We start from the raw sequence: 13,044 nt of genomic DNA, 5'->3' as shown, positions 1-13,044 counted from the left end.
CCAAGGCTTAATGAAATTGTAGCCACATCCTCCCTTCTTATGCGTCATGCATTTCCAGATCACCATCCGCATATCATCGGTCTTCTGGAGTTTGGTCTTCATCTTGTTCCAACTCTTCAGTTCGTCGTCCCTTAAGGTAAGGCCGTTGTATCGAGAAAAGTCCAAAATCAAGGCGGCAATACCTGCAGCAATGATAGTGGCGGATGAAGTCCCATCCAAGATTTTGTAGGGCTGATTGGAATTGTGACTCTGCAGAAGCAGTGGCCAGGAAGCCTTGATACCTTCACCCACTGCACTGAGATTTGCCTGACCATCAATGCCTTCTGGACTGAAGTTTGACTTCATGTCTGCAGCCGAAGATGAATTGACACATATAACGTGCTCTGATGCGCGGGCTGGAAACCCGACTGGCTCACTCTCGAGGGCGGTGTTGTTGGATGCTGCAGCGAGTATGAGCACCTCTTTCTGTTTCTGAACGGCGTCCATAGCATCTTCAATCTCGGCTTGGTCGTTGGTGAAAGCGAAACACATGGTGATGATATCCACGTCCCACACCTTAACGGCATAGCGGATAGCCCTATATATGTTAGTAATGTGGACCTTTCTCTGGGCACAGTTGTGTAACTGTCGTACCTTCGCGATAACAGAAGCCGGCTTGGCCTCTTCATCTTGATTCAATGTATGGAGATCCTTGAAAACCCTTGTCGGATACACTCTTGTAAAGGGCGCTGTTCTCAGCAGCGTGTGACACATATGCGTCCCATGTCCATCAAGGTCCACGACGCCATGTTTGTTTCCTTGGTCATAGAGATCAATACCAGCGTGCAGTTGGCCGTTCCGCAGGTAATCTTCAAATTCAGGATGTGTCAGATCAACGCCTGTATCAAGAAGAGCAATCCTAACGAGGCTCTTCAATTCGTCATCGTCGACATCTGGGCTCCCAGTGTCGCTCAATTTTCTTCCTCGGCGTGAGTTCAGGACTGTGTGGACATCATCCAGCTTCTTGAACCAACGATCCGTCTCAGGGGTCCTATAATTTCTCAGATTGTGCGATAAAACGAAGAATGTAGAACAGTGTTGCTTACCTCTCTGCAGCTGCTGTAGAAGCATACCCATTTGTCAGGAGGTGCTTGATATCAACTGGAATGTGTTGTCGTCGAGGAAGGGATGTTTGCTGAGATTTCGAGGGTCCGGGTTCTTGCTCAACGATTGGGGAAAAGGGACAGATATTCCTTTGAGTGCGGTAGACGGCCTTGAACTGAGCATGTGTGCACTTGCTTGAGCTGCTTGTGCCTATAGCATTTGTGTTTCCGATCTGGTAGATCTGATTCCAAGGGACCTGAGCACATATATTGTAGTCCTTCTCTAGTTCTCTTACGATGTTTTCGTAGAGAAATGTGAGAAATGCTGGATCGTATAACGAGGCTGCTTCTCGTCCGCCTGGGTAAAGCTCGATTGAATCATTACCAAGGCAAAAGCTAATGGCCTTGCAAATCCCGCTTCCTGGACCAATATACTTTCTGATGCTCTCAAGGATGTGCCTGGCTCGGGTGAGCGGTGTGATTCCCGTTTCAGGAGTGGCCCGTTTCAGCCGGTGCTTCTCAATATCAGCTATTAGTATTCCCAGAGCTTTTATTATAGGAAACGCATGTGCGAACTGGCTGTGTGATTTGCGGACCGAAGGAGTCAGGGAACTGAAGTAAGTTGGTATGAAGACCTGGGTGAGCGAGGAATCAAGAAGATGAGAGCGGCCATCATCTCGACTGCGACGGCAAGACAAAAAGATAGTATCCAGAGATAGCGCATCCTCGTTTGGCATCCATGGGCCATCGGTCAGGATCAAAACTGCTCTTGCGACCAGTATCTCGACCTTCATAGCCATGGCGAAATTAAATTTTGAATCCGAACAGAGGGCTCTGAGGGAAACGATATCGAAACTTTGTGAACGGTCGCTGATCACGTGAAGTCGATCCCGAGACCTGCGAGCTTCGTTGCCGTGGTACCAAAGTCTGCTGGTACCATCGAAGAGAAGCGATAAGCAGAAATCTTGCACATCGTCGCTGGAGATCTGGCAGATGCACTCATCGGGTTGAATCCTGTTTCTGGTCAGCTTCATTACGTTCGCATCTCTTGAGAGGGAACCGCAAGAATAGCATCCATTGAAACTTACTATCCTTCGTTTGCCGCGTATTGGAATTCGCAGAGTTGGTCAATACCATTTCCTTCGAGTGCAAGGAAGAAGTCTTCCATCGGTTCATTGGAAAGGAGCCAACGGGAATCCAGTTCGACAAAGGCTTTCTCGCATGAGCCCAGAGTGAATTTGTTGCCAGGCTCTCTTGCCTGGTATTGATGTTCCTGACATGGCCAATGGCGATGCAATGTCGCGTGCAACTTATTGATTAGCTGCTTGATACTTTCAGTATCCTGCCGCAAATGCAAAGCCGGAGGAGGATCGCTAGTTGAGTCGGTATCTTCAAAGGTCTCTGTGTCGCCGTCTTCAGGTTCCTCATCGTTCAGGCTATTGACTGCTTCCAGAAAGGGAAGCAATCTTCTCAGGCGGTCCGCTCTGTTGGGCTTAATAGCTGCTTCTATTGAAAAGGTCGGAGACGTCTGATAGAGTTCTACCGCTTTTGGTAGCAGAAGGTTCGATGTATCGCGGCCAATGTTGCTCCTAGGGAAACTACCGATAACCATGTGGTCGAAGACATCTTCGAATTTCGTTATCAGCGGGCCCAACCTCTCTTCTGCTGTTGGGTCTCCTGGTGGCACCTCGTTTCTCCTGAGGATGCCTGACAACTCGGTGTGGAGCACGCTCAGGTGAAATAGAATATTGTTGAAATCTTTATGGCTAAGTTCTGCTTTGATGGCTCGTGCTTTGTCAGAGTGTTTCGACCGTAGACTACTGGAAAGGGCTTCCGTGATAATGTGGAGTGCATGCACATTGCTCCATGCCATGTTACCAGGCTATGGTGTCATCTGTACGCCTCTAAAATTAGAAAGTGAGCGAGAATAGAGCAGAGCGGAGCTGAAAATAAGATGAGATGGAAGGCCCTGTCTACAGATTCAAGCATGATGACCGTATGGTAGCTTTGAGGTATGATCCTTCAATTACGAGCTCAGAATTCTTCCTTGAGGCGGGGAACATAATGTGAGGTGACGTTCAGGCAAACCCAAGCTATTCACGTGATTTGCTGACAGTATTACCCCTCTTTGCTGAAGTGACCCCGATCATGATGTTATCTCTGTCATGTCATGTTTTTCATACCTTATATGTTGCTGGTTTTTCATCGATTGTTATGCTTCTCCCGTCATGGATACTCATGCTCCAAGCTCGGGCTTTGATATCTCCACTTTGACGAAGGATTGCTCCAATCTCCTGGAAGAATGGACTGGTATGGCCAAATCAAGATCTGAAGCAGAGTTCGAAGTTGCTTCGAGCATCAGATTTCGGTTCAATTTATGGGCTCAAAACAATGCAGCATTGTCACGAGGGCTTGACTCGATGGACCAGCGGTTAAGGAAAGCACCTGTGCTGCGATGCAAGATTATAGACTTACTTGAGGACTTTGCTTCTAGCCTGCGAGGTTAGTCAAATCAAGACCAAAGTTCTTCCTTGGAACACACGCTGAGCACAACCGGCTAGCACGGAAAGGTCCGTCAGGAAGTGCAGCCTCACAGATTGTATCAGATAGCGACTTCAATCTTTCACTGGACCGACTACCTCGATTATCTAGGGCCATCAGACGGTCTGGTATCTCACGCAGGCTTACGAGGCTTCTCAATACATCGAGGAAGATCAGGGTGAGATAGCCAAAGCAACATCAGCCGAGTTCGAACGACTTGTGCGTCATTACTTTGACTGGAAAATAAAGGACGGTGGCTATGAAGCCCTCAAAGACAGTCCACTCAAAGAGCGTCTCGTAAAGACCATCAGTCTTCGACAGAATTATTTCGAATATCTCACCTCACAGCGAGCTTCCCGAAAAGTTGTCTCGTTAAGACCCTCCCACGAAATTTCTGACAGCTCCATGTCACGGATCAAGAGTGAAACGTCGATATCAAATTCGACATCTTATGATCCGGCACGTGAAAGAGAATTCACATCACAAGTAGCGACCCTCTCTGATTCTGAGGTTCAACCTAGCTTGAGTTATCATTACGCTGAGGCTCAAATGGAAACGTCTGTGGTCGATCTGCCACGACGACCGCTTGTGCCCGACGAGCAGACGAAGATTATGGAGTGCCCATACTGTTATCTTGTTTGTCCGGTTCATGAATTCACTGAACAACATTGGGTGTAAGTCTGCCATATTACCGAGGCAGCAAAATGTCTGATACTGACGAACATGCTGATAGGACCCATATTGTTTCAGATTTGATGCCGTTCATCTGCATAATCACACCGTGCAAGGAACCACGCGACATGTATCGCACAATGGAAACATGGATGTCACACATGATGAAGAACCACGCCCAAGACCTATGGACCTGCGTCCATCGAGATCACACATCAGACATGGGCTTCTCTTCAGAGCCTGAATTCCGCCAACACATGCTTAAGATGCATAAGGAAGAAGTGGCTGAAGAGGACATAGACGAAGTTGTCCAGGAATGTCATACTCGAATCTCACCCTTCAATTCCATTCAAAAATGCCCAATATGCGGCGACACCAGCTTCGGTGACAACCAGGATGTCCAGGGCCATATTGCATCGCATCTTGTGTGGTTCTCTCAAATCTCGGTGTCCGGTCACATTATTCCGGAAAGCTTCAATCTGGAACATGACTTAAAGGCCCACGAGTCCCGAAGCACACTATTTGTGGTTCCAAATAGTGACAATTCGGCAGAGATAGCATCGATACTTGAAGCAAATGCAGATGAAGACACTGAGGAGGTCTTTCAAGCTGAAGAGCTTTCTGGCGACATTAGCGGACCCGCTCCTGACCTTGGTCCACATGATACCCAGACTTGGAAAGAAGTAACGGCGAAAACGTTGCATTCAGACTATAATCTAGCTGATGATAATGTGATTCAAACGTTGTTCTCGGCTCAGAAGCCCGATCTCCAGATGGAGCCAATCGAGGAAGACTCTACCATGGTTGGGCCAGCTGAGACTACCACTCCGACAAAGTCAGCCGTTTCCATGGCTCCTCGCCCGGAGGCAGAAATCACCTGGGACGCTGCACCTGTATGGGATCCCTACGCACAGAAATACTATTGGGAGGGTGTACGGCTTGAAGGTTCGCTCTTTTATGACCTTTCTCATTTTTTCCTTCCCTTTCTCATCATCCTCTTCCCGTGAGCAACCTTTCTTTCATCTGACTATCACCATTAGGCCGAAAGAGAGTACGGAAATACGCAAGACTTTCGACAAATTTTGACGCAAACGGCAACCCGCTACCAGACATGAGGCCTCCTTCCATGGGTGCTTCTGGTGTGTCCTCAATTCCAACTGTTCAGGATCAAAGTGATGTGAGGCCGAGAAAGGCACCGCATCTCATGGGAGATCAGGCCTCCAAAGAATATTCAGACCTTGGTAAGCTCGAATCAGTGTGTAGCGGTAGTATTCTCGTTAATTAGACTGCAGGATTCGAGCTCCAACCACATACGAAGTTCAAACCTGGACAGGAAAGATACCATTGGCAAAGTGATACCTGATATGCGCTTTTTCGCTTACTTGAACTTCGTTAGATTATCAAAGTCAAGTGGAGTGAACAGAAAGGCGCGCAGCGGAGCTCCTCCGCACATGTAAACAATCTGCCGGCAGATCAACAGAAGGAATTCCGGATGGTATCTCGCCTCTTCATTATCTTTAAAGATTATGAGGCTCACTGTACCTGCGTGTAAATTGCAGACTTCCTTCTTGGGCATAAATGACATGATACTGACCGCACGACGCAGTCCTATCTATACATATGAAGACCAAGGATGTACGAAACGGGGTGGTAAACCGGGGGAACACGGTATCATATACGTGGACTCGCCTGATAATTTTCCATTGCCGTTGCCGGGGGAGCCTCAACTTGGCTTCTCCCCTGTTCGTGGTGTCGTGTCGACAGTCGGCGCACAACTGATAAACAGTGCCTCGAGGGTGAACTATGCAAAGGTTGATACTGTCGAGCACCACGCCCAAATCGATATCATTGGGTCAATCTTTCTAGAAGACTGGAATGTTGTAAAAAATGCAGTAAGGAGTTTCTTTGAATGAATGAGGGTGTGGAGGCGGGAGGTATTCTGGTTGTGGTCATGAGTGTGCTCGCAAGATATGGAGTTGAGCCTCAGCCTGTTCTTTTCAGAAAGTGTGGCAGAAGATGGGAAAGAATCCGAATAAGATGACTACCAGGAGCACATGATCTGCCAATTGTGTAAAAGGCACGCCGCCCCTGGCCAAGGTATCGCTTTAGTGGCATGCTGCACATAACCCACGATGTGGCCACAGCTTCTTGTGATAGCTGCTCAATCTCCATGATTGCTGATATCAAATGTAATCATGTCAACATCAATCACCCTTATTGGATCCAGAGACATCTAAGAGGGTTTGTGATGGTGGTCTTGTCCACTTTTCTTTGATTATGAAGTGCTGCTAACCAGTCTACCTTGAGGAGGGTAATGCATTGAATTGCACCAACTGATAACCACACCTTAATCACACAATATCCTTCAAGGTCAGCCAAAGAGACTGACCTCTTGTCCCCCATCCATCCACAAGGAACAAATGGCTGACATTGCTCATAACATAGGTACTTCAAGACAAATATATATAAGTTTATGGGCACAGCGCTTTGCTGTGGCACTAATCGATTCTATGGTTTTTCTCTCTTGTCTTGATACTGAGTCTGAAATGGTCATCCTCGCACTGTTCCCTGTTGCTCAAGATGAAAACTCATCACTGCCTGGCCTTCCTTATCTCTGGAGTATGATTCCCGGTTCTCCTTTAGCCTATCAACCGAAAGCAGAGAAATTCCAAGTCCTGCTAATATTTTCTTTCGGCACGGATTGATAGAAATCATCCTTCAATGTTTGCAGGGTAAATTTTCACTCGGTGGGCCAGGATGCCAGGATGTCAGCGGGAGGGCCCGGAGGCTTGATCCCGGACTTGTTACCTCCACCCAAGCAAAGTGACAAGGACTAACCCTGGGCTTGTCATCTTGGGCTGAAGGGGTAACCTTGGTCGCTTTGGGGTTGTGGGCTGGTGAAACGAGACATGAATAAAGTACTTATGTTTGTTTTCTTTCTTCCTCAATCTGAGCATCCATCCAGAATGTGATGAGAAGAACAGGAATGTCAGGTCAGGGCGGGCTCATCTGAGCAAAGATGAAGTGTCTAAAGCTGCAGAAGATCCAGACAACAGACTCGGCAGAATGAGGTCGAATGCTATTGTAGTCTGGTACATGCTGCTATGAAAAGAGGTGGCGGGGGATTGCGTATAAAAATGACGACGAGGCCAAGTACCAACCATGATACTTTTTGCCCAGTGCACATGCAAAACAGTAGACTAAATACTTACTTATTGTAAGTGCATGCAGCGTAGTGTTCCTGCTAACCATAGTGTATGACAGCAGGAAATAGGCCGTCTCAATTTTTGGGAGGTGCGCTAATTCTCTGGCCGCTGAAAGGAAAGCAAAGGTTGGTAGGCTCGTAAACACGAGGTGAGGCCATGACCGACCAGCCACCAAGATGATGCAAGCCTCAGACCCTCCCCCGACCACCGACTTTTTTCTTTGGGCTCTCGTACAGAAACAGACGAGACAAGGCAATGCGATTGATGATCATAGCTTCATTCACTTCTTTTTCCTCCCTTCTGTTTCTTTTTATCTTGTTTTTGTGACAAGTCTGGGTCTCCACTCCCGCGTAGCACAGCACGGACGAGAAAGAAAGAAAGTGGGCGTGTATTCTGCTCTTCTTTTACTTTTTTTTCTTTCTTTCCTCTTTGCCCCAATTTTTTGCCTCAGTACTTGAGCTTTACTTTTTCTCTGAAGACCCCCACCACCATCAAAAACCCCACTACCAAACACGCCCCCTGGCAAATGATGAGCTCACCGCCCAGACCCCGCGTGCGACGTGAGAGGGACCGTTTTGAAGAGCTCGAGGCGAGGTCCAGCAGAGAGAGCCAGCGAGGACTTGCCCCAGCTGTGCAGATGCCCCCTGCAGTGCTGCCATCGTCAACAACAAAAACAACGCCAACAACATCCTATCGTCACCATCTCCACCAACATCGCCCTCACCACCATCGAGACAATAGCAACACTACCTCTTGCTCGTCTGGCTCACCGCCCTCGTCTGCCGGCTCGGATAAATCCCAGCAGGACTCGCCCACTGTTTCTTCTTCCTCCCCTGCATATCCAAATTACTACGATTACTCCGAAGGCGCTGACGTCGTCGCCACCAAGAATAATACTGCCGCCCAGCCGCAGGCGCCACAACGGCAGAAGCAGCAGCAGCAGCAAAACTCACCAAGACGGAAGCCGATCAACATGGCCATGCAGGTTCCCATCCCACCACAACAGCCACTGCAGCACCGATTGGTCGATCATCCCGCCGGCGGCTCCTCTCGCCCGCGCTCCTCGTCGACTTCAGCGGGTCCTGGCTCTACTGGTGCCGCCCACGCTGCTGTCCCTGTCAACCTGACACAAGCTGGAGGCACTCGAGGACTTGCTCCTCCTCCTCCTCACATGAACTTCAACAGTAACAATCACTCCAACAGTTCGACCAGACCTTCTTCTGGAACAACTACATCGACATCCACCTCGTCATCATCAACAGCACCTGCAGCAGCTGCAGCAGCAACAGCTCGTGACCACCAGCCTCCTTCCTACGCTGCTGGTATGATGGAGAGCAAGCCACAGCCCCGCTCGCCTGCAGACGACCTCTTTCCCCCCAACAAGGTCGACCTCGACGCTGCCCGCTACCGTCAATCCCAACAACAGCAGCAGCAGCAGCAGCAGCAGCAATCTCAATCTCGTCGCGAGCGTCCCACCCCACCGTCCAAGGACCCTCGCGACAACAACAGACGCCCTTCCCAACAGTCCAACGGCCGCCCCTCGTCCAACACCATGGCTGCAGGCGGTGCTGTCCACCACGGCCACCCTCCTCCCTTCTCTCCCGGCGGTGGTGGTGGACGCCCCGTCTCACCCGACTCCTCTCTCCTGGCGACGCCCACCGGCCTAGGTCTGGGCCCTGGCATCCAGCGCATGCCGACCCCGAGCCTGGCCAGCTCGGTCCTGCAGCCCCTCGACGCAAAGGTAGCCGAGTACGGCGCCCTGATGGCCGAAGCCCAGGCCGAGACCGTCCGCCTCGACGAGGAGATGCGCGCCCTGCAGGAGCACCAGCGCGAGGCCGAGCAGCGGTTTCTCGAGGCCAAGGCCAAGCACGATGACTACCGACGGCAGTACGCTGACGTCGAGAGGGCGCTGCGTGGGGACCTTAGCGGCGTGGGTGGTAGCAGCGGTGCTCTGGCGAATGGAGCCGGAGGAAGAGGCGGTCAGTATGGCAGTGGTAGGGACCGTGGCGGACGGGATGGAGGAGGTGGGTTTCATGACGATGAGGATGGTGGTGATGGACGTGTTCCTCCTGTGCCGTCGATGCCCAACCTGCACCATTATGGCCAGGGCAGCGGCAGCGGCAATCTCCTTCGCGGCAACAACCCGCACCCGGGCATGCAGAGCCAGAGGACCGTCAGCTACCAGAGCGATGACGGCGAAGGGCGTCCTGGCTCCAAGAGAGGTCGCTGGAGCAAACTGTTTGGTGTCTGACGGCGATTGGCCTTGCAACGGGCCATATATTGCTTCAGTGGCGGCGGTGCTGCAGAGTACGAACAAAGCGGAAGAACAAAATGGGGGGATGGAATGAATGAATGAATGGATGGATTGGATAGGGGTAGGATTGGCTTTGGAGGGGCGTTCTTGAGGGGCTCAATTTATTTATAATATGGTGACGGATGTTGATGTGGAGGAAGAGGACTTGCACATGGACAACGATATCATGACCAAGGAATACAGGTTCCCCTTTTCTTACTTTTGTCTCTTCTTCTTTTCCATACATGGTAAGGCATGGACGAAAAGGGTTCAAGGATGGATAATTATGATACAAGTTGCACGACGAGATGGGGAAAGGGAACGGGATGCAGGACGTATCAATGGACAAGGCTTGGCTATGAATACAGAATGATGGGGTGGATAAGATGGAAGACTAATGAAGGACAGACATGAACGTATTTATGCATGGGTATCATATTTTCTCACGACCGTAATATAATTATTCCCTTTACCTTTCTATACCGCCCTTGAACCAACCCATCTTATACTTCCAAACTCCCGTTTCAGCGCTCCCTCCCAGCCCTGACGACCTAAACTTCATTAACTTATCATTCTACCCTTTTAACATACATTACTCCCATTACATCACATCTTCACATCCACTCGGCTAAAATAATCATCAGCCAAGTCCCTCGGTCTTGGCTCGTCATCCAACCCATACTGCCCCAAAGTAGGCGAATCCCGCGGCCTCAACAGCTCACCAAGTCCTCCTCCTCCTCCTCCCCCCCTCCTCCCCTGCATCTGCTGCTCGCTCCTCCCATCGCTGCCATCATCGTCTCCACGATTCTCCATCGTCGGAGTCGTTGTCGGCGTCGTTATTCCCATTATCCCTTCGACATACCGCACCATATTGCCCGCACTGTACGTGGACGACCGTGGCGTCGAGACATAGCTTGGGCGCGCCGACGACGCCGCCCCTTCTTCTTCTTCAAGGGTCGTTAGCTTTCCGAAGGGGGCGTGGGAGTGGCCTGGATACATGCCCGTCATCATCGTCAGCGCTGGAGGCGGCGGCGGCGGCGGCGGCGGCGGCGGCGCTGATGTGACTGGTGATCTCTGCGGGGTAGCCAGGGTCACTTGGTCGCTTTGCCAGCTGTTGTTGCTGCTTCTTCCGCCTCCTGTGCTGGGGCTCATGAAGCCGCGTGTATTCGCCGTCACGGGTGGTGTCATGGTCGCGTACGTATTGTACCAGTAACCGCCGCCAGGAAGCAGATAGTCCATAGACTCCCCGCTTCCTCCATAGTACCGCTGTTGCTGTTGCTGCTGCTGCCGTTGCTGCTGCTGCTGCTGCTGCTGCTTTCGTTGTTGGTCCATGGCCACACCTCCCACTCCACTATAGAAGGAAAGTTCATCCTTCATCGAAAGAGCAGCATCAGGTATATCGACCAGTCCAACCAATCCATGTCTACTCAACGGCCTGGCAGGGCGCACTGGCGGCGGCGGGGGTGGCAAAGGAGCGGGAGTCTGGTTAGGCATTATGTCTTTGGACATCATCATATCATCGTCATCGTTCTGCCGCTGTATGAGGTGGAACTCCTTGGGCGAGGAGCGGCCTCGGTCGTAAGCTGGGAGTAAGAGGCGGAGGGCTGGCAAGGAGGAGGCGAGGATGGTTAGGGTTGGGTCTATCACCGCCGTGAGGAGGATGTGTATGTTCTGAGCTGAAGGGAGGGAGGAAAACAGAAAATTGAAAGGATTTCAGGTTAGCTATGGTAACATTCTTCTTCTTCGTTCCCACTCCTGTGCTTTATTGGGCTTGGAGGACTGCTTACTCGTAAAGTTGGCGTCTGTCAGGAACGAGATTTCAACGGCTGTTGCGATGGCGCCTGCAGCGGCCCTGAGTGATGAATAATAAACAATATCAGTCTTCATGATTTGCGTGGTTTGAATCACTATTCAATCAACCAGGTAGTACTCACATCAGGCCTAGAGCCACCAAGACACTCGCGCCCACCTTCTCACCGCGATGAAGGCTGCTCGACCACACGAGCATGACACCAACGACAACCAGTGCCAGGTCGCAAAATGCAAAGTATGCTGAGGCGAGGCCCAGGGTAAGCTTGTCTGTTGCCCTCATTTTCCAAGAAAAAGTATATATATGGACATATATGAAAGTTCGAAGAGAGAAGGAGAGTATAGCAAAGGACTGCTTACCTTGTGCGCTGATTTGGATTGCGCTATCGACCCTTCTGGGCCAACACGTCCCATTGGCACTATCATTCCATGCTCCGAAAACCGGCTTACACCTCATCCAGTGCGCCAGAGTGGTGCCGATAGCCTCCATGTTGACGGAAGCGATCACCACACCCAGGGCCCATAGTGCGCGCCGCTTCCTCCCGAGCCCCAGGAGCGAGATCCCCAGCGCAGACTTGCTCCACGCCGCGGTTGTGAGGGCGAGGGTGCGAGCAACATTGTCGAGGAGGAGCAGTGACGAGGAGGAATACGACAGGGAGTTGATTGCCTGCGTCGTCGTTCCCAGCCCAAGGGCAAGCTCGAGGGATGAGGTGGTAGAGTAGAAGACGACAAGGACCTTTTGCAGTGTATTCGTGTCAGGGTTAGTGCCAACTTTCTCCCTTCCTTGAAGCTGTGCGTGTGCGGGTGTCCATAATAATTATTCAGGAGTGTACGTCGAAGGAGGAAGGCAGACTGCCTGCATACCCATGTGATAGCAAGAAATACATCGTCGGCTACCAAGCCAACCCTTCTGTACCATATTGCAAAGAAGCGCAGGGCAAGGAAAATGCCCGCCACGATCGTCAAGGCCCACGTGACGATGTGTGTGAGGAGGACGGCCTGACCCTCAGTAAGGCCTCGTAGAACTAGTCTGGATGGAGTTGTCGTTGTCTGCGCAGCGGAGGACAAGAAAGAGTAGAAGGACATTCCAGTCCACGGTGGGACCATGTTGGCGCACCTAAACCACTTGTCCAGGCAAGATGGGTTGAGACTCACGAAACGAAGGAGCCTGTCCGTTCAAGATATTACTCAAGATGGGCTGCTGGTTGGGTTGGTTAGTATGACCGCGTCTTACCGAAGAAAGGAACCAGACCGCCCCAAATGGGATTCCCAGTGGGATGGGCGGTGGTGGTATAATTATCAGGGGAGGGCGTGGTGTGTTCATCTTCCTTCTTCCTCCCCTCCTTGCTGAAAAAATAAAATGAAAAAGGTTGACGGCGGCTGCAAAGAATTTAGCTAGCCCTTGTCTATCATATATCACATAAAAATCATGGATGCCCAA

General features: G+C 50.8%; 5 protein-coding genes across 5 annotated transcripts; 3 read left to right on the top strand and 2 right to left on the bottom strand.

Annotated features, from left to right (window-relative positions):
• Positions 1-3: 3 nt before the first annotated feature.
• M406DRAFT_222652 (subtilisin-like protein) lies at positions 4-903 on the bottom strand (the record flags this gene model as incomplete). The annotated part of the gene is made up of 2 exons (XM_040915626.1): positions 4-624; positions 700-903. Coding segments are annotated over 2 exons (825 nt in total), but the record flags the coding sequence as incomplete, so codon positions are not given.
• Positions 904-3,276: 2,373 nt separating this feature from the next.
• Positions 3,277-3,980, top strand: M406DRAFT_103824 (uncharacterized protein). The gene has a single exon (XM_040915084.1). It carries the CDS (start codon positions 3,311-3,313, stop codon positions 3,587-3,589), a length of 279 nt encoding a protein of 92 aa, XP_040774372.1. The 5' UTR covers positions 3,277-3,310; the 3' UTR covers positions 3,590-3,980.
• Positions 3,981-4,327: 347 nt separating this feature from the next.
• On the top strand, positions 4,328-5,714 carry M406DRAFT_331931 (uncharacterized protein; the record flags this gene model as incomplete). Its single annotated transcript, XM_040920685.1, has 3 exons — positions 4,328-5,240; positions 5,336-5,536; positions 5,692-5,714. The coding sequence occupies 3 exons, from the start codon at positions 4,328-4,330 to the stop codon at positions 5,712-5,714; spliced, it is 1,137 nt and encodes a 378-aa protein (XP_040774371.1).
• Positions 5,715-8,474: 2,760 nt separating this feature from the next.
• M406DRAFT_331930 (uncharacterized protein) lies at positions 8,475-9,752 on the top strand (the record flags this gene model as incomplete). The annotated part of the gene is made up of 1 exon (XM_040920684.1): positions 8,475-9,752. One exon carries the CDS (start codon positions 8,475-8,477, stop codon positions 9,750-9,752), a length of 1,278 nt encoding a protein of 425 aa, XP_040774370.1.
• Positions 9,753-10,400: 648 nt separating this feature from the next.
• Positions 10,401-12,710, bottom strand: M406DRAFT_74024 (uncharacterized protein; the record flags this gene model as incomplete). Its single annotated transcript, XM_040925687.1, has 5 exons — positions 10,401-11,470; positions 11,582-11,646; positions 11,729-11,873; positions 11,964-12,393; positions 12,468-12,710. 5 exons carry the CDS (start codon positions 12,708-12,710, stop codon positions 10,401-10,403), a joined length of 1,953 nt encoding a protein of 650 aa, XP_040774369.1.
• Positions 12,711-13,044: the final 334 nt, after the last annotated feature.

Source organism: Cryphonectria parasitica (assembly GCF_011745365.1).
Source record: "Cryphonectria parasitica EP155 unplaced genomic scaffold M406scaffold_6, whole genome shotgun sequence".
Lineage (NCBI taxonomy): Eukaryota > Fungi > Ascomycota > Sordariomycetes > Diaporthales > Cryphonectriaceae > Cryphonectria > Cryphonectria parasitica.
Note: the sequence above shows the minus strand (reverse complement) of the source record. Positions and strands in the feature narration are given on the sequence as shown.

Coding starts and splice junctions, on each gene's coding strand:
- M406DRAFT_103824 (XM_040915084.1), top strand. CDS start 3,311: ATGGATACTCATGCTCCAAGCTCGGGCTTTGATATCTCCACTTTGACG.